The sequence below is a fragment of the Saccopteryx leptura genome, chromosome 6, assembly GCF_036850995.1.
Source record: "Saccopteryx leptura isolate mSacLep1 chromosome 6, mSacLep1_pri_phased_curated, whole genome shotgun sequence".
NCBI lineage: Eukaryota > Metazoa > Chordata > Mammalia > Chiroptera > Emballonuridae > Saccopteryx > Saccopteryx leptura.
Genome location: NC_089508.1, coordinates 32,157,341 through 32,181,261, shown reverse-complemented (window position 1 = coordinate 32,181,261; position 23,921 = coordinate 32,157,341). Strand labels below are relative to the sequence as shown.

General features: G+C 42.7%; 1 protein-coding gene and 1 pseudogene across 2 annotated transcripts in view; one reads left to right on the top strand and one right to left on the bottom strand.

Moving 5' to 3' along the window:
- The window catches only part of DCAF5 (DDB1 and CUL4 associated factor 5), a 139,769-nt gene that overhangs the window by 69,867 nt on the left and 45,981 nt on the right, over nt 1-23,921 (bottom strand). For both annotated transcript variants that reach the window (XM_066387980.1, XM_066387981.1), the window contains exon 6: nt 2,787-3,000. In XM_066387980.1, coding sequence (XP_066244077.1) covers nt 2,787-3,000 — 214 coding nt within the window. The remainder of the gene's footprint in view (nt 1-2,786; nt 3,001-23,921) is intronic.
- Nucleotides 16,058-17,293, top strand: LOC136376300 (NF-kappa-B-activating protein pseudogene; annotated as a pseudogene).

Below are 23,921 nucleotides of genomic sequence, written 5' to 3'. Positions count from 1 at the left end.
CAAAAGCCATGCAATGTTTTTATCATTGTATATCACCTGAAAAGCAAAAACAACTACAATCAGGGGTCCCCAAACTTTTTACACAGGGGCCAGTTCACTGTCCCTCAGACCGTTAGAGGGCCACCACATATAGTGCTCCTCTCACTGACCACCAATGAAAGAGGTGCCCCTTCCGGAAGTGCGGTGGGGCTGGATAAATGGCCTCAGGGGGCTGCATGCGGCCCACTGGCCGTAGTTTGGGGACGCCTGATTACTACATCTTGCCAATGTACATAACCAGGACCATCACAAAATATCTTGTGTGGCTTTGTGTATGGTAATACCTGTGTCCCAGTGTATCTAGGCAAAATAAATAATCTAGGTCACAGGATCTCAAACAGGGGCAACCTGCCTGCCCCTGGTGGAGGGACATTTGGCAATGTCTAGAAACATTTTTTGTTTGTCTAGGAAAAGGCTGGGGGAGATATTACTGGCATCTAGTAGAAAGAGGCCAAGGATGCTATTAACTGTTCTATATCCTACACAACAAAGAATTATCTGACCAAAATGTTGTTAGTGCTGAGGTTAAGAAACCATGGTCTAGGACTAGGTGTTTTACAGATTGGCTAGAGGCCTTTATTCTGAGCCTTTTAAGGACTCCACGCAGATAGATTCTCACCACTAAAACAGGATTGGAAAAAAACACAACATCCATTCTCCTTCACCTCCTTCACCTTTCCCTCAGCCCCTGTGTTTCTGGTAAAAATTCCACAAACCATAACATTTTGTGCCTACTCTCATATATATATGAGGTTGATCAATAAAAGCAAGGAAGAAAGGAAAGAAGGAAGACAGAAAGAGAGGAGGAGATACTTAGTTATTATTTCCACAGTTAAATGAAACTAAATCACTCTGCAGAGCAAATTACAATGATCTATTCTATTGTGAGTCTGATCATCTCTAGAAACTGCTTCTCAGTCCTGGCCAGGAAGCTCAGGTGGTTAGAGAGTCGTCCCAATACACCAAGGTGGTGGTTCAATATCTGGTTAGGCAAATATAAGAATCAATCAATGAATGCATAAATAAATGGAATAATAAATTGATGCTTCACTCTCTCTCTCAAATTAAAAAAATAATAATAAGAAGAAGGAACTGCTTCTTCCCACCCAAGAAATAAATTGCTTATAAAAACAAATTTATTAGCATTGTGGCCTCTCCAAAGAGATAATGCTTGTATAACTGAGGCCACCTAGTGGTTTCAAGTGTGGATTGCAGCTAAATAGGCCCCAGGACTCAGACTTGAACATAAATTCTGAATTTAGATACTATATATATTCTTTATTTACAAAAGGGGAAATCCCTAGCCCAGACAACTTAAAAGGTATTCCCAATGTCTTTCATGTTCAACTCAATTCAACAAGCATGTATTGTGCTCCTACTACATATACTAATCTGTCACTTTTTTTTAGGTGAGAGGAGGGGAGATGGTAAGGCAGACTCCCACATGCACCCTGACCGGGACCCACCTGGCAACCCCATCTAGGGATAATGCTCAAGTACTGAGCTATTTTTAGTGCCTGAGGCTAATGCACTCCAGTGGAGCTATCCTCAGTGTCTGGGGTCACAATTGAGCCACTGGCTGCAGGAGAGGAAGAGAAAAAGAAGGGGGGGGGGGAGCAGATGGTCACTTCTCCTGTGTGCCCTGACCAGGAATCGAACCTGAGACATCCTTACACTGGGCCAAAGCCCTGTCCAGCCAGGGCCTACATATACTAATCTTTAAGCTATCATGTTGGGAGCTTCTAGCAATCTCAACATAGAAAGAAAAGTTCTAGCTATTGCCTTAAAAAAGCAGGGACTTCACAGGTTCTCAAAGAACTGTTTATTTCCCATGCACACAAATAACTTTAAAGAGATGAAGTACAACATGTGAGAATTACATATCAAAATCTGACATAGTTGACAGACCCAAAGAGAACACTAAACATTAGCAGGAGAATCTAAATGTGAAGCAGCAATAATATTTATTGTGTTTGAGAAGAAAAAAAAATATCTATTTGTTTATTTGATCAATCTTTCTTTACATTTATCTTTATTCAGCTTGGTTACTCAGACCAGTCCAACTGGTCCATTTACTGACACCCACTTCAGAACTTCTATGGCCAAGACAGACAGTCAAGAATGCAAGAATATTTTTAAACTGCCAGCTCTAAGTAAACATCAGTATCTCAATTCCCAGTGAGACTATGAAAAGGCTAGAAACACAGTTTGGGTTCTCCTTCCCAGTTGTGATGTTGGCAATAAAAAGAAAAAGAGTCAGCATCTGGTTTCCTTTCAAAAAAGCTGCTCAGCCCATTTCATCCAAGAAAAAGATGCTATCCCAAGAGGCCATTCAGGATATATATCTCTTGGATGGTACTTAGGGTGTTTCATTCATCATTGCATTTTATTGACATTAAAAAAAAGTCTTTTTTTTTTTCTTTTTTGGCAGGCTAATTTTCCATGGACTTCCTTTCTTTTGAAATGACATATTCTTAAGACCTTAAAATCTGTTCACAAATTTGGCAGAGCTAGGTCGCTCAGAACCATATTGTGGCAAGCCTTGGTTTATGGTGTGTGCCTCATTATTACTGAATGGCAGCTCTGATGAAGAAACTCATCCTTCAGCCAGGACATCCCCAGACACTCACTATTTCCCCTCAGTCGTCTCTATCTGACATGATGTAAAGAGATATGGAGACCAGCACAAAAACAGCAATCCGAGAGGAAAGCAAGAGTATGGGATGTAGGACGCAGAAGGCACTTACCTGGTCACGATCTCCTGCAAAACAGCAGCTTTTCATGGTACAAGAGTTGAAGTAACCCTGATTGTCAAACTGGAACACAGGCAGGCGGGAGTGGATGTCATAGAGCACAGGGGGCAGGCGACGCCTCAGAGCCAGGAGCTGGGTCCCGTTGCTATTGAATCGCACACTCATGGCACTTTGAAGGGATAGGTTGCCACCATAGCGTAGGAGGGAACTGAAAGGCACAAAGCACAGGGATTGGGCATGAGACAGGTGCGACAAGAGTCTGCAAAACACACAGCACGTATTTCTTCCCAATATGTGCCCAGGTTCCTGTCCAGCTTGTACAGCTAAATTTCAGAAGAAAGATATTTCTGTGCAGTAGGCTTGAAGGTAATAGTGAGGATAGGAGCAGTTCCTTGATTACATTAAAGCAAGTTGTTTAATCTGCCAGTTTCCCTCTTCAATTTCCAAAAGGTGAATTACCAGTAATTTATGGGACAAAAATAACAATAGCATCTTGAAAGAAGAGACATATTAAAATGATGCATTATTTATAATGCATTATTTCATTTACCTGAACTAACAACAAAATCAAGACCCTGGGAGGTGAGTTGTGTCCATACTGATTGGCTAATCACAGATGGTATTTAAAGGATATATTTATCATTTATATTGAGACATAAGAAACCATTAGAAAGAATAACAGACAATGTATAATTAATTCTGAATATTTTTCAATATCACTTTATTACTTGTCATTACTTTTCAATTTTTAATCTTTTCAGAGAAAATTTTTATATTCCATATGGCATGACTCAAGAGTAAATATTAAAGAAAGAATTTTAATTAAATGCAAAGCAGCTGTTACAACAGTTGGAAAACAAGATGACTTGTTTTCCTTTACCACATCTGTAACTGGATTCTGCTTTTGGAAATTTATACTAAGAACTGGAGATACTAGTTATCATTCATTTCAAAAGCAATTATTTGAGGCTTGAAAATATATCCTATGAAGAATCTAAAAAAAATACTACCAGAGGAGATTTAATGTTGAAAAAAAGTAATCAGATTTTTTTTCTTTTCCTTTCTTTTTGTTAAGACAGTGAAGAGGAAAATTGAGGGAATGAGAAAGAAGATATCCCATGAGGAAAGAAGCCTCTGACATCACAGAGCAAAGACAGCTGCCAGCCTGGCCTGGTCATAAAGACTGTCTGCACCACCACTGGCTGGTCTGCCCTGTATCCCCCCAAACAGTCTTCCCACCAGAGGCAAGAATGCTCTGGTCCTACAGCTGTGTGTAAAAACAAGTCTCGGGCAAACAGACTTTAATTCTTATGACTGGAGTGACAGGAAAGAGAGGAGGCTTAGACTGGTCCCTAGAACTCCAAACATCAAGAAGCCTGCAGGCCTCAAGTTATAATCCTTGCAGAGAAATATTCTTATAATGGTCCTAAACACAGGCCACAGTCATTCACATACCAAGAATGAATGACAGGGCTGTTAGAGCCCAGACATTCCTTTTATAGGGTGCCCTAGCTGCTACAGGCATGTGGTGTTATCTAAACACTGAGCTCAAAAACAATGAGAGGCTTTCAATCCAAGATCAGTATGGAGTGTGCAAATAAACCAGCATCTGTAGGACTGGAGAGGAGCTGGGGGTGGAAACAAGACTCAACAAAAAGAAACTTGGCCATGCCCACCAGCCACAGCAGCAGCAGGGATTTGCATCAGCTCAGGCATCCCTGACAGGAAAGCTGGGGCCTCTGGCAAACGCCCTTCCCATCGGTTAACAGGAACTTCCTCAGCAGTCTAAGTCAGGCCTGTAGGAGTCTGCCCAGGACAGGAATCTGGGCCCATCCCATGCTCAGCCAAGCTCTTTGACCTACGTTCACAATCTGGGCATTCTCCAGGGGTCTCCAGGAGAGTCACTGTTTTCTTGTCTATACTTCTGGGCAGGGAACTCCTATTTCTCATACAGAGAGCTAGGTACATAGGAATCTTGCCCCTTGAGTGTTTAGGGGAGCTGTCTAAAGAGCAACAGTGACTAAAATTTCATGTTTGGGAGCAAAATTCAGTTCCTTCCAGAGGAATGACATGACATCAGAAACCCAGAAAGTGAATTATGTTAATGGTAATTTCTGGATAGGGGTTCTGCAGATGATTCCTGTTAATGAGAATGGTGAGCATGACCTAGTTCATCAGAAGGAAAAGGCTTAGAAGCAGTTTGTCCTCACAGTCACAGTATAACGTCAAAGATCTTTATAGTTCATGGTTCTAAGTGTAATGTGCATGAGAAATCCACTGGGACTTTTAACAATGTAGAATCACTGGATGCCCCCCAGATATTCTATCTAGTTCAGTGATACTCAACCTTTTTCATCTCATGGCACACATGAGCTAATTACTACAGTTCTGTGAAGATATTTTTTGCCAATCTGACCAAAAATATGTATATTTTAATTGATTTTAAAAAAATAATTATAGCCCTGGCTGGCTGACTCAGTGGTAGAGCATCGGCCAGGTGTATGGATGTCTTGGGTTCAATTCAGGGCCAGGGCACACAGGAGAAGTGCCCATCTACTTCTCCACGCCACCTCCCCCCTCTCCCCGCTTCTCTCTCTCTATCTCTTTCTTCTCCTCTCCTCCTATAGCCAAGGCTCAATTGAGTGAGTTGGTCCCCAGCACCGAGGATGGCTCCATAGCATCTACCTCAGGCGCTAAAAAAAATGGCTCCAGTTGCAATGGAGCAAAAGCCCCAGATGGGCAGAGAGCATCGCCCCGTAGTGGGCATGCTGGGTGGATCCCAGTCAGGCACATGTGGGAGTCTGTCTCTGTATCCCCTCCTCTTACTAAAATTAAAAATAAGTAAATAACATAATTATAATAGTAATTACCTACCTTTTTGCTCCAAAGTCACCTTTTTAAAAATCAGGTGCCCATATTTGTACATAAAGATTTCTGGTAACAAGAATTAACCAATCATATGCAACCTTATTAAGTGATGTGACCAATAAGATGCAAGTTTATTACATATGTGACCTATTTATTAATGGTTTAAGACAGGGCATTCACACTGGAGGGCTATTGTGTTGGCTGTTGTCATTGTTTTTATTTGACAGTCTATCTAAGGGAAAAGAGGTCAGTGCCCCTGACTAAAGAAATAGTCAGGTATTGCATGTTTTAAAAATTCTTGTGGCACACCACTTGAAAATCACTGTTCTACTTCACTCTGGAAAGTGGTCCCAGGAACCTGAATTTAACAAGAAATCCAAATTAATTCTGATGAATGTGAATTTTTAAAAATTTTATTTATTGATTTTTACAGTAAGAGGAGGTACAGAGGAGTGAGAAGGGTCAAGTCATAGTTGCTTCACTTTAGTTGTTCACTGGTTGCTTGTCATATGTGCCTTGCCCAGGCAAGTCCAGGGTTTTGAACTGGCGACCTCAGCATTCTAGGTCAACGCTTAATCCATTGCACCAACACAGGTGAGGCTGATGAAATGTGATTTTCAAACTGTGCTTTGAGAAACACTGTTCTATTTTGGAATTTTGAGGGAGAGGGAGTGGGGGCTATTGGGAAGGGGGGACCCAAGTGTAGAGGAAAAAAGATTACCAGAGATTCACTTAAAAGCCAACCACACCATATGGTACTTTTCACAGCCCCCAGGTTTATTAAGAAAAAGATCTCCAATTCCTTTTTTTTACAGAGACAAAGAGAGTCAGAGAGAGGAACAGATAGGGACAGACAGACAGGAACAGAGAGAGATGAAAAGCATCAATCATCAATTTTTCGTTGTGACACCTTAGTTGTTCATTGCTTTCTCATATGTGCCTTGACCGTGGGCCTTCAGCAGACCGAGTAACCCCTCGCTCAAGCCAGCAACCTTGGGTCCAAGCTGGTGAGCTTTGCTCAAACCAGATGAGCCTGCGCTCAAACTGGCGACCTCAGGGTCTCAAACCTGGGTCTTCTGCATCCCAGACCGACACTCTATCCATTGCGCCACTGCCTGGTCAGGCTCCAATTCCTTTTAAGATAAGAGTTCCACCACTCTTCCACCACTCCATCGACATTGCCTGTAATAGTTTTTTTCAGTCCTCAACACATTCCCTAAAGTTTCTCATTTCCTCTTGGAGAACTGAGGATACTTGTATATAACAAGAATGTCTCAATCCTGACTTCCTTTCTGGGCTCTGATCTTGATAACGGTGATGCCACTATCTCCACTTTTCCAGAGAAAATGGCCACCATTACACACCCAATTGTGATGAACAGTATCTTGAAAGGACTAGTAACAAGTTAAAATAAGTTCAAATCAAAATATACCTATAAAAAAATAAAAGCAATAAAACCTATTTCAAACCTATCTTCACCAAGGATTTGTCATAAAATGCAGTAAGAATGGGGTAGGAGGTGATCCAACGGTCAGTATGCAAAAGACCCAGGATATATCCTGATTTATTGATGTCACCCCATTAAAAAAATAAAATTATATTAAAAAAAAAAAAAAAAAAAAAGACCCAGGATGAAAAGCAAGATAACCCCAAACCTCAGGAATATATTCTTCACTGGTATGGTTTCCTGGTTTTTTTTCCTCCCTCACCCAAATACTCAGTTTATTCCTTATTGCTTGAATGAGTAAAAAGAACATTTTTAAAAGTACTTGGCCAAGGCTAAGACCTTAGAACAGAAGAGAAACAAATGGAGGATATTTCCAGGGTAAATGACTGGGAGAATCCTATCCAGCAGCACAAAACAGTACATCCATAAAGGATCCCAGATTAGGCTCCACAAATCTAGATTTCCATAAATCCATAATTAAGTAATTCATTTATATAGGGCCAGTAAGATTTCCCAAAGCCCACTGGCATGAATTTCCCCCTCATTTCTATGTAAAAGTTTCCTAGGATCTGTGAAATGCTTGGGCACAAGGCACTGCTATTCCAAATCACAGACATCAGAGCTGGTATTGTACAACCAGAGAGGCAAGACCAAGGTCTACAGGAAGGGGGAAATCTCTCCCCTCCAGTTTCTGCTTTAGGACAAGATGACCTATAAGGAATATGGATCATTTTGTACTTCCAACAACACAACCTATAGAAGGAGAATTCCTAGACAACATTAGAATTCGGTAAAAAGTGAACAAGTTCAGGGAGTCTCAGCCCATACTAGTTCCATTCAAATGTGTTCAGGGTCCCAATAATCCCTTAACCATTTCTTTTATGTGAGTAGGAAGGAAAAGATCCTGGGCTTCCTCTTTTGTTTTTTCTAATACAAGCCTCAGTTCTAAGATTGAGATACTTCTCTAGAGGAAACCAGAACTGTTGAACAACCACCCTGAAAAAAACACATTGTGATCAGTGATTGAACAAACTTATTTTCCTCAGAATATGATTCACTGCCAAGCCTCTCTGGGTTGGCTTGAAACATAGATATAGGTTCAGAGTACACAGTAAAATTTCCTTCCCTTTTTGAACATTCTTAAGTTTGACTGAGGTCAGCAGAGGCGCCTTGACTAAATTTCTGAGCAAGAGATTTTTTTTTTTTTTTTAGCAAGAAAGACAGAGACTGAGACAGACAGACAGGAAGGGAGAGAGATGAGAAGCATCAACTTGTAATTGTGGCACTTTTAGTTGTTCAATGATTGTTTCTCATATGTGCTTTGACGGGGGGGCTCCAGCTGAGCCTGTGACCCTTGCTCAAGCCAGAAACCTTTAGGCTCAAGCCAGTGACCATGGGGTCATGTCTATGATCCTAGTCTCAAGCTGGTGACCCACGCTTAAGTTGGTGAGCCTTCACTTAAGCCAGTGATCTCGGGGCTTTGAACCTGGGTCCTCAGTGTCCCAGGTCAAGGCTCTATCCACTGTGTACCACCTGGTCAGGTCTGAGGCAGAGATTTTTGGCACATCCAATCCCCCCATAAAGCAAATATGGGTTATTATAGGCAGTGCAATGCTTCTAATTATCATTTTCCAGAATAGGAACATACTCAGAGTTGAAGATCTAGAGTCCAAGTTTTTTCCCTTTGTCCCAAAGATACCAAAAGCTACACAGAACTAACCAAGATCTCAAAATGAGTTAAGAGGCAGTCATAACAGATCTTTTTCTAGAACACTTATGAGTTTTCCACAGTATTAGGGACTCAACATTTAGTCATCTCAGTTAATCACATGACCTGGCATATTCAAAACACTCCTTTACTTCAAGTTGCACAAAATAGAGAGGTTTCATAGGCAGCCATTTAAACCTTTGTCTTAAAACTATTTCTGGTTCTGCCTGATCTGTGGTGGTGCAGTGGATAAAGTATTGACCTGGAATGCTGAGGTTGTCGGTTCCAAACCCTAGGCTTACCCAGTCAAGGCACATACGAGAAACAATTATGAGTTGATGCTTCCCACTCCTCCCTCCCCTTCTCTTTCTCTCCTCCCTCTCTAAAATCAAGAAATAAAATCTTCTTTTTTTTGCCCCATGTGAGAGTAGGGGAGATAGACAAACAGACTCCCACATGCGGCCTTCACTGAGATTCACCTAGCAAAGTTCATCTGGGGTCAATGCTATATTTAGCACCTGAGGTAGAGGCTCCACAGAGCCGTCCTCAGCGCCCAGGGCCGATGTGCTCGAACCAATCAAGCCATGGCGCGAGATGGGGAGAGATAGGGAGGGGGAGAGAGAGGGAGGGGAAGAAAGAGAGAGAAGGGGAGGGGGAGGGGTAGAGAAGGATGGTTGCTTCTCCTGTTGCCCTGACCAGGAATCATCCCTGGACATCCACATGCTGGGCCGACACTCTACCACTGAGTCAACTGGCCTGGGCCAAGAAATAAAATCTTAAAAAAAACTAAACCTATTATAAAAGAGAGAGAGAGAGAGAGAGAAAGCCCTGGCCATATAGCTTGGTTTGTTAGAGCATTGTCCCAAAGCACAAAGGTTGCCAGTTCAAACCCTAGTCAGGGCACATACAGGAATAGTTCGATGTTCTTGTCTCTCTCTCTCACTAAAATCAATAAATAAAAATTAAAGAAAAAAACTATTCCTGGTTCTACCTTCCAAAAGACGCTTCATAGCATCAGCCCTGACCTCACAGTGTATAAAATTGTGGAGGGAGAATTTAATAAATAGTGCTTGGCAGGAGGAAGAAAAAAGCAAGAGGAAGGGGGGAAGATTTAGATATCAGTTGCCACAGCAACAGTTAACAGTGCAGAGGAAGTGGATATTTATGTAGGTAAACAGGCAGTTTCTGATGGCAGGAGAAGAAACTGGGGTGAGTGTACTGACTTTTTGGGTACAAGGACACAAAGCTGGGGAAATGTTCAAGAGGGAAAAAGGTAAACTGTAGAAAAAATCCTAAACAGAAGAATGTCTGAAAACAAAAATCACAATTTGGTACCTTCTATTAAGAAATCTTATACTGGCCCTGGCCAGCTGCTCAGTGAGTAGAGCACTGGCCCGGCATATGGACATCCCTGGTTCAATTCCTGGTCAGGGCACACATGAGAAGCAACCATCTGCTTCACTCCCCCTCCTCCTTCCCCTCTTACTCCCCCTTCTCTCTCTCTCTTCCCCTCCCACAGCTAGTGGCTCAATTGGTTTGTGCGTCGGCCAGGGCACTGAGAATAGTTCGGTTGGTCTGATCATTAACTCCAGACAAGGATTCCCAGGTGGATCCTGGTCAGGGCACATGCAAGAGTCTGCCTCACTATCTCCCCTCCTCTCACTCAAAGAAAGAACTCTTATACAAAAAGAAGAGAGGAGAGGAGCATAAAGGAAAAGGCAAAGGCAGCCAAACTGCTGACTGATGAGATATGATTGCAGGAAGACAGCCTGTCACAGGAGCCGCTCACTGAGAATGTGTCCAAAAACCAAAGTCACCTCCAGTTGGCAATAGAAATGTCTTAGAATGGCTTTTGAACTTTTTTATACTAATCCTTTGTCATAAGTACATTTTATACTGCATCCTAGTATACCACCCTTATTTAGCACAAATTCATTAAATAATAATTAACACGTGCTATATGCAATGCACTGATTTTCTATTCTATATTTGTTATTTAATAAATACCGTGACATCTAAATTGATTTCATGACCCACTGGATCACTGTAAGAGCTGCCTACCTTGTGTCCTTGTTTCTACTTTTGGACCCATGGCAGGCGTCCCCAAACTATGGCCTGCGGGCCACATGTGGCCCCCTGAGGCCATTTATCCGGCCTCTGCCGCACTCCCGGAAGGGGCACGTCTTTCGTTGGTGGTCAGTGAGAGGAGCACTGTATGTGGCGGCCCTCCAACGGTCTGAGGGACAGTGAACTGGCCCCCTGTGTAAAAAGTTTGGGGACCTCTGCAGTTTATCCTGAACAAAACAGCTAGAGGGAGGCTGAACCACAGTCAGATCACATTACTACTTTGCTGAAAATCCTCCAGTGGCACCCCCATTTCAACCAGAGTAAAAACAAAATTCCTTACAATGCCCAAAAGGCCTTATATAGTTAGTTCCTCCTTATTCTCAAACCTTGCAGCTCTGACTCCACTTCCCAGAGCTTACCTTCCTGCACTTCGCTGTTCCTAGAGCCCGCCAGGCAAGCTTCTGCTTCAGGGCCATTGCACTTGCAGATCTCACAGCGCAGGATGTCCCTCCCCAGGTACGAGCACGCATCATTCACTTACCTCTGAATTCCACATAACCTATGCAAAACATGCAACTTCTCCAACACTCCCTGTCTCCCTTGCCCAGTTTTTCTCCACTACACGAACTGCCTGCCATCTTACTGATCACATATTTGTATGGATTTCATTTAGTTTTTCTTCTTCGTCCTTTCCACTAGACTATTAGCTTTTATATATTTTCCCTGTGTAACTCAAGTGCTTAAACAGTGCCAGGCACATAACAGTCATTCAATAAATAGCTACTGAATGCACGATCTAATGGCTCATGAGCCACAGTTTGAAAAAACCTGACTTTAAAACATTAAAAAAAAAACACACAATAGGCACCACCAAGGTTCATATGGCTCTTGACATCTGTCTTCCCACAAAACCCAACCTTGAGAGGCCACAGCAGAGCAGCATAAAATCAGAGAAACAGCAAGAAGGTTTGAGATCATCAAGAAAATGTTCTCAGCCCTGGCCGGTTGGCTCAGCGGTAGAGCGTTGGCCTGGTGTGCGGGGGACCCGGGTTCGATTCCCGGCCAGGGCACATAGGAGAAGCGCCCATTTGCTTCTCCACCCCCCCTCCTTCCTCTCTGTCTCTCTCTTCCCCTCCTGCAGCCAAGGCTCCATTGGAGCAAAGATGGCCCGGGCGCTGGGGATGGCTCCTTGGCCTCTGCCCAGGCGCTAGAGTGGCTCTGGTCGCAACAGAGCGACATGCCGGAGGGGCAGAGCATCGCCCCCTGGTGGGCAGAGCGTCGCCCCTGGTGGGCGTGCCGGGTGGATCCCGGTCGGGCGCATGCGGGAGTCTGTCTGACTGTCTCTCCCCGTTTCCAGCTTCAGAAAAATACAAAAAAAGAAAGAAAGAAAATGTTCTCTTTGCCGGGCAAAGAACCATGGCACAGAAAGTAAAATGATTTGCCAATGACCACCCAGACCTCCACCTCTTTATATGACAGTGCTATACATCTTTCAAGTGAGTTAAATACCTCTGCCTGTTAATAAGCACTCAATAATGAGAAAGACTTAGGTCAATAGGATTCTTAATTATATCTTGTATATAATTTGCAGAATAAAAGTTCAAAGGGAAATTAGTAATTAAATTTTAGGAAGTCAGTTACAAATTAAAAAAGGAAACCTCATCTATCAGGTTTCAGAGAGTGACCAATGAATCTCATAGGTTTTAAATACGTGCTCTATGGCCCTGGCCAGTTGGCTCAGTAGTAGAGCATCGGCCTGCTGTGTGGAAGTCCTGGGTTTGATTCCTGGCAAGGGCACACAGGAGAGGTGCCTATCTGATTCTCCACCCTTCCCCTTTCTCTCATCTCTCTCTTCCCTTCCTGCAGCCAAGGCTCCATTGGAGCAAAGTTGGCCCGGGCTCTGAGGATGGCTCCATGGCCTTCGCCTCAGGTGCTAGAATGGCTCTGGCTGCAATGAAGCAGCGCCCTCCAGTGGGCATGCCGGGTGGATTCTGGTTGGGCGCATGCGGGAGTTTTGTCTCACTTCAGAAAAAAAACCAAAAAATAAAAATAAATAAATATGTTGCCTAATCAATTATAAAAATAGAGTGATAAACATTCAAACTTATGGCTGTACTAAGACCAACAAGAGAATATACAGGGTTTAGGTACTTTTTATTTTTTTATATCTTTCATTTTATTTTCCAAGTTTTTCTACAGTGAACATGAACTTCTCCTATAATCAAAGAAACTCTGTTATTTTAGAATGCCATCTCATACATGTATTCCCTCTTTCATTAGGGACTACAGAAGATAACTTTGAGAAAAGTACAAGAGTAGGGAATGTCAAGACCTTCTTAATGGAAATTCTAAATAATATCTTGACCCTCAGGATAGTGGTGCTGATGTTAAATTTGAAATGAAATCATTGGCCCTGTCCGATTGGCTCAGTGGTAGAGCATTGGCTTGGTGTGTGGATGTCTTGAGTTTGATTCCTAGGTCAGGGCACACAGGAGAAGCAACCATTTGCTTTTCCACCCCTTCTCCCTCCTCTCTCTTCCCTGCCTGCAGCCATGGCTTGATTGATTTGAGCACATCAACCCTGGGCACTGAGAATGGCTCTGTCGAGCCTCAGCTTCAGGCACTAAAAATACTTCGGTTATGAGTGGCCCTAGATGGGCAGGGCATCAGCCCCAGATGGGGTTGCTGGGTGGATCCTGATTAGGGTACATGCGGGAGTGTGTCTCTCTATCTCCCCCCTCCTCTCACTTGGAAAAAGAAGAAGAACAAAAAATAAATTCAATCATTATTTTAAATTCATATAATAATAGTTAAATCAAAATGTTCAAAGGACTCTAAAATTTCAGCATCCTCACCACCCTTCTCAACAAGGGCAAATAATATCTCTCCACAGGGTTAGGGAAAGAAGGCCAAACTGCTGACTAATGAGACATGTTTATAGGAAACAGCCTGTCACAGGAACCACTCACTGAGAATGTGTCCAAAAACCAAAGTTACCTCTAGTTGGCAGGTGGAGACAAATTATTTCACACAGCAAAGAGAAGGGCATCAGCCTGACCAGGCGGTGGCACAGTGGATAGAGCATTGGACTGGGATGTGGAAGGACCCAGGTTCGAGACCCCGAGGTCGCCAGCTCAGCTTGAGCGCGGACTCATCTGGCTTGAGCAAAAGCTCACCAGCTTGGACCCAGGGTCACTGGCTCCAGCAAGGGGTTATTCAGTCTGCTGAAGCCCCGCGGTCAAGGCACATGAGAAAGCAATCAATGAACAACTAAGAAGTCGCAACGTGCAACGAAAAACTAATGATTGATGCTTCTCATCTCTCCGTTCCTGTCTGTCTGTCCCTGTCTATCCCTCTCTCTCTCTCTGTCTCTGTAAAAAAAAAAAAAAAAAAGAGAGAAGGGCATCAGATAGCAATGCATCAGGGCCAGAAGGAGTCATATAAGTCATTCACTTCACACTCTTCCCTATAGTTCAGTAACTCATTTATCCATGCAGGCATTTAATGAATAAACATTGATTGACTACCTGCTATCTGTTCTAGGTACTGTGCTAAGCACATGGATTCAAAGATAAAATAAGATGAAGAAGAAACCCTCAAGGACTAATAAGTCACAAGAAAACCATTAGTTTCCTTCTATAACAGAAACAGTGTTTTAACAGGGGAACATGTACAGTGCTGTGAGAGACACAGGAAGACTATCTACCCTTGACTGGGGAGATAAGAGTAGAAATGGTCACAAAAATCTTTCTAGAAGAATCTGAGCTGACCCTTAACCGAGAGTCAGAAAGTTGATTCAAATTCTTTACTGCCAAACAAGATAAATCTAGATACGTTAATATAAGAATAAATTCCCAACACACACTAATGAGTGAGAAAGTCAAGTTATAGATAATTATATAGTACCACAACTTTTGTGTGAAAAACATACGTATAGAAATAACACCATATATTTTCTATGGGTATATGTATAAGCATATAAAAGCAAAGAAAAAGTTCTGGAAGCATATACTACGAACTCCAAACACTCTTTACGTCAGGGGAGGAGGCAGGACACAAGAACTGGAAGAGGTAGTCAAAGGGACTTTAGCATTATTGACAGTTTTAAGAAAAACATAACTTTTTATTTTGAAATAATTATAGATTCAGAGGAAGTTGCAAAGAAATGTACAAGAAGGTCCTTTGCATTTTGCCTAGCCTTTCCCAGTGTTACCATCTTGCATAGCTATACTGCATAACTATACTACAATACCAAATTGTGTGTGTGTGTGTGTGTGTGTCTCTATGCAATTGTATCATGTGCAGAGCTGCATGTAACTACCATCATAATTAAGATATTTATCTGTACCATGACATCAAGACACTCCCTCATGCTACCCTTTTATAACCGTATCCACCCCCTTCTACTTCCATCCCTAACACCTGGCAACCACTAATCTGTTCTCCATCTCTATAATTATATTATTTCATGACTATTATATAAATAGAACCATGCAGTATGAATCCTTTTGAGATTGGCTTATTCGTGCAGTATAATCCCTAAAGTTCATCTAAATTGTTGCAGGTATCAACAGTTCAGTTTTTTATTGCTTAGTAGCCTATGGTAGAAATATACCAGAGGTTTTTTTGTTCTTTTTTTTTTTTAATTTGGTGACAGAGAGAGAGACAGAGAGACAGACAGACAGGAAGGGAGAGAGATGAGAAACATCAATTCTCCATTGCAGCACCTAAGCTGTTCATTGATTGCTTTCTTCTATGTGCCTTGACCAGGGGGCTACAGCAGAGCAAGTGACCCCTTGCTCAAGCCAGCAACCTTGGGCTCAAGCTGGTGAACCTTGCTCAAACCAGATGAGCCCGTGCTCAAGCTGGCGACTTCAGGGTTTTGAACCTGGGTCCTCCGTGTCCCAGCCTGACGCTCTATCCACTGCACCACGCCTGGTCAGGCACCACAGTTTTTTTTTAAAACTATTCACCTATTGAAAGACGGGGGGGGGCGCAGCAGGACAAGCTAGATCCTGGGAAGGTATTTGCGACGTACCCGGAACTGTTTCCAAGGTTTCCTCGGGTTCGGGTTGTGGCATGGTGACAGGTTCTGGGAGCCAAGGCAACCGATATCTTACCCAGGCTAGCGAGAGCACCCCATTGTCCCCTCGCTAAGGGGACCCCGCGACAGAGATGGCTCCGGTGTCTGGTTCGCGCAGCCCGGAGAGGGAGGCCTCGGGGCCCCAGACTGAAGCATTGCAGTTCTTGGAGGAGCCCTAAATCCAGCAAATCCGCTCGCTCCCCGCGAGGCTGCCGCTCTCGTTCGCACTCTTGCTCTCGGTCTGGGGATCGGAATGGCCTCAATCACCAGCCGAGTGGCCTTAGCCAAGGCTCCCCAAACCAGCCCTACAGTTCCCGCTCGCGGCCACGCTCTCGGGAGCAGCTGTCTGCGACGCGGGGCACCCCCTTTGCTTCTGCCTCGTCTGCTTATTATGGCGGCCCTATGGGCGTGACAAAACTTGGCCTGGCCTCCTGGACAAGGAAAGGGAGGAAAGCCTGTGGCAGAAGAGGTTAAGTGAGAGAGAGAGGATTGGAGAATTGGGAGCTCCTGAAGTGTGGGGACTTTCTCCAAAGAATCCGGAACCAGACTCTGATGAACATACACCAGTAGAGGATGAAGAGCCAAAGAAAAGCACCACTTCAGCTTCTACTTCAGAAGAGGAAAAAATGAGGAAGAAGAAGTCCAGTCATTCAAAAGAAAGGTCCAAGAAAAGGAGAAAGAAAAAATCATCTAAAAGAAAACGCAAGAAGTATTCTGACGATAGTGACAGTGACTCTGATTCTGAAACAGACTCCAGTGATGAAGATACAAAAAGGAGATCAAAGAAAGTCAAGAAAAAGAAGAAAAAACGCAGATCGAAGAAATACAAGAAAAAGGAGTCTAAGAAGAACAGAAAAGATTCCAGTGATTCAAGCTCTAAAGAGTCCCAAGAAGAGTTTCTGGAGAATCCCTGGAAGGATCGATCAAAGCCTGAAGAACCCTTGGATTTAATTGGCCCGGAGGCTCCAAAAACACTTGCCTCTCAAGATGATAAACCCCTGAACTATGGCCATGCTCTGTTACCTGGTGAAGGTGCAGCTATGGCTGAATATGTAAAAGCTGGAAAACGTATCCCACGAAGAGGTGAAATTGGTTTGTCAAGTGAAGAAATTGCATCATTTGAACGCTCGGGTTACGTGATGAGTGGTAGCAGGCATCGCCGAATGGAGGCCGTGCGACTACGAAAAGAGAACCAGATCTATAGTGCTGATGAGAAGAGGGCTCTCGCATCCTTTAACCAAGAAGAGAGACGGAAGAGAGAAAACAAGATTCTGGCCAGTTTTCGAGAGATAGTATACAGGAAAACTAAAGGGAAAGATGACAAATAAGGATTTTCAGATTGTCTAAGAGACAAAGTCTGGGTTTCCTATATGCATACAGAAAGATTGTTATGACCTGAAAAGCTTTACAGTGTTACTGTGCCTTTATTTAATTCTTTTAGTCCTTCCATGAAAAGCTGTTTATTGTATTTTATTTAAAAAAAAAAAAAAAAGAAAGAAAGAAAGACAGGTGGGTAGTTTCCAGATTTTAGCTATTTTGAATAAAGCTGCCATATATATTCAGGTATAAGTTTCTATTTGAAAATACGTTTTCATCTCTCTTAGATAAACACCCAAGAGTGTAACTGCTGGGTCATATGATTAAGTTCACTTTCAATTTATAAAGGTCCACCAAACTAGTTTCTAGAGTGGCTGTACTATTAATACAGTCCCACCAGCAGAGTTTGAGTGATCCAGTTTCTCCACATCTTCGGCAGCATTACTTCTATTTTAAAAGACTAAACTAGAAGTTGGTCAATGTATTTTAAAACAAAGGAGACTAAATTGGATTATTTGTAGCTTCCTTATGGATGTACACAACACTGTCTATGAAAATTTTTGTAGCATCCCCCCACCAAGGAAATCAAACCTGAATATGTTCAAGCCCCTATATTTAATAGTAACTTATGAACAAAACTGGGCTCAGAGGAACACACTAAATGACAATGAATATTCAATAATCCATATAATCTAAAATGTGGGAAATTACATCAGATAAATAATCCAGTTTGTTTAACAAATAAATTCCAAGAAAAAAAATTGAGAGGCAGGAGTACCTTAAATTCAAAGAGACTTAGAAGTCACATCAACTATGTAATTGCTTTATATGAACCTTACTTAAATCCTTATTCATAAAAAGTAATTCATTCATAAGGCAATTAAGGAAATTGAAATACTAATTAAACAAGAAATATCAAAGAATTGTTAATACTTTTATTTATTTTTTTAGTGAGACAGAAATTTTCTATTTTTTTCTATTACATTCTTTTTAAGATTTTTTTAAAATTATTTTTATTCATTTTAGAGAAGAGAGAGAGAGAGAGAGAAAAGGGGGGAGGAGCAGGAAGCATCAACTCCCACATGTGCCTTGACCGGACAAGCCCAAGGTTTTGAACCAGTGACCTCTGTGACCTCCATGGAGAAAGAGACAGAGAGAGGGACAGACAGGGACAGACAGGGAGAGAGATAAGAAGCATCAATTCTTCACTGTGGCACCTTAGTTGTTCACTGATTGCTTTCTCATATGTGCCATGACCGGGGGGGGGGGGGGGGGGGCTATAGTAAAGTGTGTGACCCCTTGCTCAAGCCAGCAACCTTGGACTCAAGCTAGCAACCATGGTCTCATGTTTATGATCCCACGCTCAGGCCAGCGACCCTGCACTCAAGCTGATGAGCCCATGCTCAACCCGGATGAGTCCGCACTCAATCCGGAGACTTCGGGGTTTTGAACCTGGGTCCTCTGCATCCCAGTACGATGCTCTAACAACTGTGCCACCACCTGGTCAGGCTAATTATTTTTTCTTGAGTGAGAAAAAGAAACAGGAAGAGAGATGAGAAGCATCAACTCTTAGCTGGGGCACTTGAGTTGTTCACTGCTTCTCATACCTGCCTTGATGGAGGGAGGGGCTCAAATCAAGCCAGTGATCCCTTGCTCAAGCCAGCTACCTTGGGATCATGTCTATGATTCCACGCTCAAGCCAGTGACTCTGTGCTCAAGCTGGTGAGCCCGCACTCAAACTGGATGAGCCCACGCTCGTGCTGAAAACTTTGGGGTTTTGAAACTAAAATCTCTGCACCCCAAGTCGATGCTCTATCCACTGTGCCACCACAGGTCAGGCAAATTATTATTTTTAGATGTGATGATAATATTGAGGTTATATATATATTTTAAATTATCTTTTCATGGAAAGTAATTTGGCAGTGCCTCAAAAGTTTAACATGGGATTACCATATGACCCAGCAATTCTACTCCTAGCTATAGACTCAACAGAACTGAAAATAGGTACTCAAACAAATACTTATTTATGAATGTTAATAGTAGCAGTATTCATAATAACCAAAGGTGGAAACAACTCAAATGTCCATCACTGAACAGATTTTTTAAAATGTGTATAAACCATATTGATTCAGCCATGAAAAGGAAAGAAGTTCTGATATATGCTACAATGTGTATATATCTCAAAACCATGATGCTAAGTAAAAGCCAGAAAAAAGTTCACGTAGGGTTGACATATCCAGAACAGGTGGATAACAGCCAGGAGCTAGGGGTTGGGGAGAAGCATCCTGGGGAGTAACTGCTTAATGGATATGGGCTTTATTCTTGGATGATAAAAATGTTTGAAATTAGATAGCGGTAGCAGTTGAACATTATGAATGTACTAAATGCTACTTTTAAATGGCTAATTTTTAAAAATTTTTATTTTTGTGATAGAAACAGAGAGAGAAAGACAGAAAGAGGGACAGGTAGGGACCAGACGGCAGGGAGAGAGATGAGAAGAATCAATTCTTTGCTGTGGCTCCTTAGTCTCCTTTAGTTGTTCATTAATTGCTTTCTCATATTTGCCTTGACGGGGGGGGGGGGGGGGGGGGGGCTACAGCAGACTGAGTAACCCCTTGCTCAAGCCAGCGACCCTGTGCTCAAACTAGATGAGCCCGCGCTCAAGCCAGCGAGTTCAGGGTTTCAAACCTGGGTCCTCCACATCCCAGTCCAACACTCCATCCACTGCGTCACCACCTAGTAAGGCTTAAATGGTTAAGACCCTGAGGTTGCCAGCTTGAGCACGGGCTCAACTGGTTTGATCAAGGCTCACCAGCTTGGACCCAAGGTCGCTGGCTTGAGCAGGGGGTTGCTCGGTCTGCTGAAGGCCCTCGATCAAGGCACATATGAGAAAGCAATCAATGAACAACTAAGGTGTCACAATGAAAAACTAATGATTGATGCTTCTCATCTCTCTCCGTTCCTGACTGTCCTTATCTATCCCTCTCTCTGACTCTCTCTCTGTAAATATATATATATATGAATAAAGGTTTTATTTATTGATTTTATGAGGGTGGGGAGGGAGAAGTGGCATCTCATAGTTGCTTCTCTTTAGTTGTTCTTTGGCAAGCCCAGGGTTTTGAACAGTCGACCGCAGTGTTCCAGGTTGATCTTTTATCCACTGTGTAACCACAGGCCAGGCAAAAAATGGTTAAGTTTATGTTACATGAATTCTACCTCAATTTAAAAAAGAATAACTTTTGGAGATACATATTAAAGTATTTACAGAGGAAATGATATATTATATAGAAATTGATTCAAAATAATTGGGAAAGGGAGATCACAGATGAGAAAGAAATAAGACTGTCCCTGGGATATTTATTAAAGCTGGGTGGTAGCTATAGTAGAGCTCATTTCTCTATCCTACTTTAATACATATATAAAAGATTTTGGCATAAAATGGGGTTTTTTTTAAAAAAAGGGATGCCTGACCAGGTGGTGGCACAGTGGATAGACCATCGAACTGGGATGTGGAGGACCCAAGTTCAAAACCCAGAGGTCGCCAGCTTGAGCGCGGGCTCAACTGGTTTGAGCAAGGCTCACCAGCTTGGACCCAAGGTCGCTGGCTTGAGCAAAGGATCACTCAGTCTGCTGTAGCCCCCGGTCAAGGCACATATGAGAAAGCAGTCAATGAACAACTAAGGTGCTGCAACAAAGAATTTATGCTTCTCATCTCTCTCCCTTCCTGTCTGTCCCTATCTGTCCTTCTCTGTCTCTCTATGTCTCTGTCACACACACACCCCAAAAGGTATGATTTTAAAGTAAGATTTGGGGATTTGATATCACTTCCTCCTGAATAACAAGACTTAAGGAGTTAAAAGGAAGGATACAATATGCTTCCAGAACAATCTGTGCACCAGACATTCTCCAGATGCTCTGATCCAAATCTAAGTCTTTTGCTATAAAAGGTACATTTGCACTTGTTGAGAAGGAATGGACACAGGGAAGCTATGGCCTAAAAGTCAAAGACCCTGGAACTGAATGAACACTGTAGCAAATCAACAAGGACCTCTGAATAACCACAGCTTTCATCTTGCAGGATAAGCAAAGTTGCCAAATCATCTAGGTATCTGTTAAAAAATGGCAGATTCATAGGTCCCAGATCAACAATTCCACCTCTGGGTGGTTCTGATGCCTTCTAAAATTTGAGAATCACTGGGTTAGGCTACCAGAAGCCCTGCTGAATTCCAGTTAACAAAGCTGATTGTAGAGCTCCACCTTGTGGCCTAAAAGCTAGAAAGCAACTTTGCCAGAATCCCTGGTTCCCCCACATAACTCTAATTGACAGGCTTTCGGACCCCAGCAAGAACACTTATAACCTCTTCTAATGATCTCTTCCTTAGAGACATTTTGATCCATGTCATTACACTCAGGGAATTAGTTCCAGAAAACATTATAGAAAGACAGTTTTGAAAATACAGACTATTTTGGAATGAGTAAAAACACTGAATTCAGTCAGTATTTACTGAGGGTCCATAACATTCTAAGTACTATGCGAGGCAGTAGAGATGGAAGATTAGTAAAACATGGCCCTATCCTTAAAAACCTACAAAAAATCATGACAAGTAATAGAACAGATTAGGACAAGTACTTCCCTTCTAAGAAGCAATTCCTGAGCCCCAGGAAGGAAATAAATAATATAATACATATCTAGCTGGATATAAGACAGTCATATTAAACACAGCCAATGATGCCAAAAGCAGTGACTGAGACATGCAACATGAATGCCATGGACCATAAGTACTTTACAGAGGCTCTAAATAGAGCAGGGGTCCCCAAACTTTTTACACAGGGGGCCAGTTCACTGTCCCTCAGACCGTTGGAGGGCCGGACTATAAAAAAAAACTATGAACAAATCCCTATGCACACTGCACATATCTTATTTTAAAGTAAAAAAACAAAATGGGAACAAATACAATATTTAAAATAAAGAACAAGTAAATTTAAATCAACAAACTGACCAGTATTTCAATGGGAACTATGGGTTTGCTTTTGGCTAATGAGATGGTCAATGTGCTCCTCTCAATGACCACCAATGAAAGAGGTGCTTCTTCCAGAAGTGCGGCGGGGGCCGGATAAATGGCCTCAGGGGGCCGCATGTGGCCCGCGGGCCGTAGTTTGGGGACCCCTGAAATAGAGCAATCCCTTCCTAGCCAAAATTGTGCTACGTGCTAAGGACACTGTGAGTAGAATAAAGGAAGCTTTAAAAGCATGTAACATGGATGTCTAGCAAGGATGTTTTTCCTGATGGGCTACCATTTGATCTTGGACCTGAAGGGGTAACTAGGACATGAATAGAAAAAAGGAGACATTCTCTTTTATGTGTTTGGATATGGAGGAGGAATAAAAGGAAAGGGACACTGGCACCAGAGGCACAGACTGCTTGCTTAGCAGTTTCATTTTATCCAGTAAAGTAGGTCATAATACAGTCATTCCATTTTCTCGGAGCATCCCACATAATAGGTTCTGGGGATATGGCCATGAACAAAGATAACAAGAAGCCACCATAGCTCCTGGGTAGAGTAATGGCAAAAGTGATGTTTAAGGATATGTGCTATGTGCCAGAACAAGAGGCAAGTTAAGAGACCAGTGCAACCCGACCAGGTGGTGGCACAGTGGATAGTGTGGCGACCTGGAATGCTAAGGACCCAGGTTTGAAACCTGTGCTTGCCAGCTTGAGCATGAGATAACTGACATGATCCCATGGTCACTGGCTCAAGCATGGGGCCACTGACTCAGTTGGAGCCCCCCTGGTCAAGACATGTATGAGAAAGAATCAATGAATAATTAAATGACACAACTATGAGTTGATGCATCTTATCTCTCTCCCCACCACCCCTTCTGACTGTCTGTCTCTTTCTCTTGCTTAAAAAAGAAAAAAAAAAAGAAACCAGTGCAGACCTGGTCAGTGGATCAGAGGATAAAACAGTGTCCCTGTGCACTGAGGTCATGGGTGTGATCTCCAATGAGGGCACATACGAGGAGCAACCAATGAATGCATAATTAAGTGGAACAACGAAGTGATGCTTCTCTCTCTCTCTCTCTCTCTCTCTCTCTCCCCCCCCCACCCCTCCACTTTCTCTCAATCAATAGGAAAAAAAAAGAAGAAGAAGAAGAAGCCAGTGTAGTAATTACCTTCTGGAAAAAGTGATACAGGCCTGAAATGGGACAGGGGATTTAAGAATTGAAACTAGTGGCCAGGTGCTAACAGAGCAAGGCTCATTATGACAGAGGGATAATGGGACAGAAGAGTCAAATAGGACTCTGGGATTTCAGCCAGAATGATTATAAGAGTGATGATGACATTAAAAAAAAGAGTTAAGAAAGCCTGACCAGGCGGTGGTGCAGTGGATAGAGTGTCACACTGGGACGTAATGACTCAGGTTTGAAACCCAAGGTTGCTGGCTTGAGCACAAGCTCATCAGCTTGAGCACAGGGGGCGCTGGCTTGAGCATGGGATCATAGAGTTGAACCCAAGGTCACTGGCTTGAACAAGGGGTCACTTGCTCTGCTGGAGCCCACCACCTCGGTCAAGGCATATATGAGAAAGTAATCTGAACAACTGAGGAGCTGTAATGAAGAATTGATGCCTCTCATCTC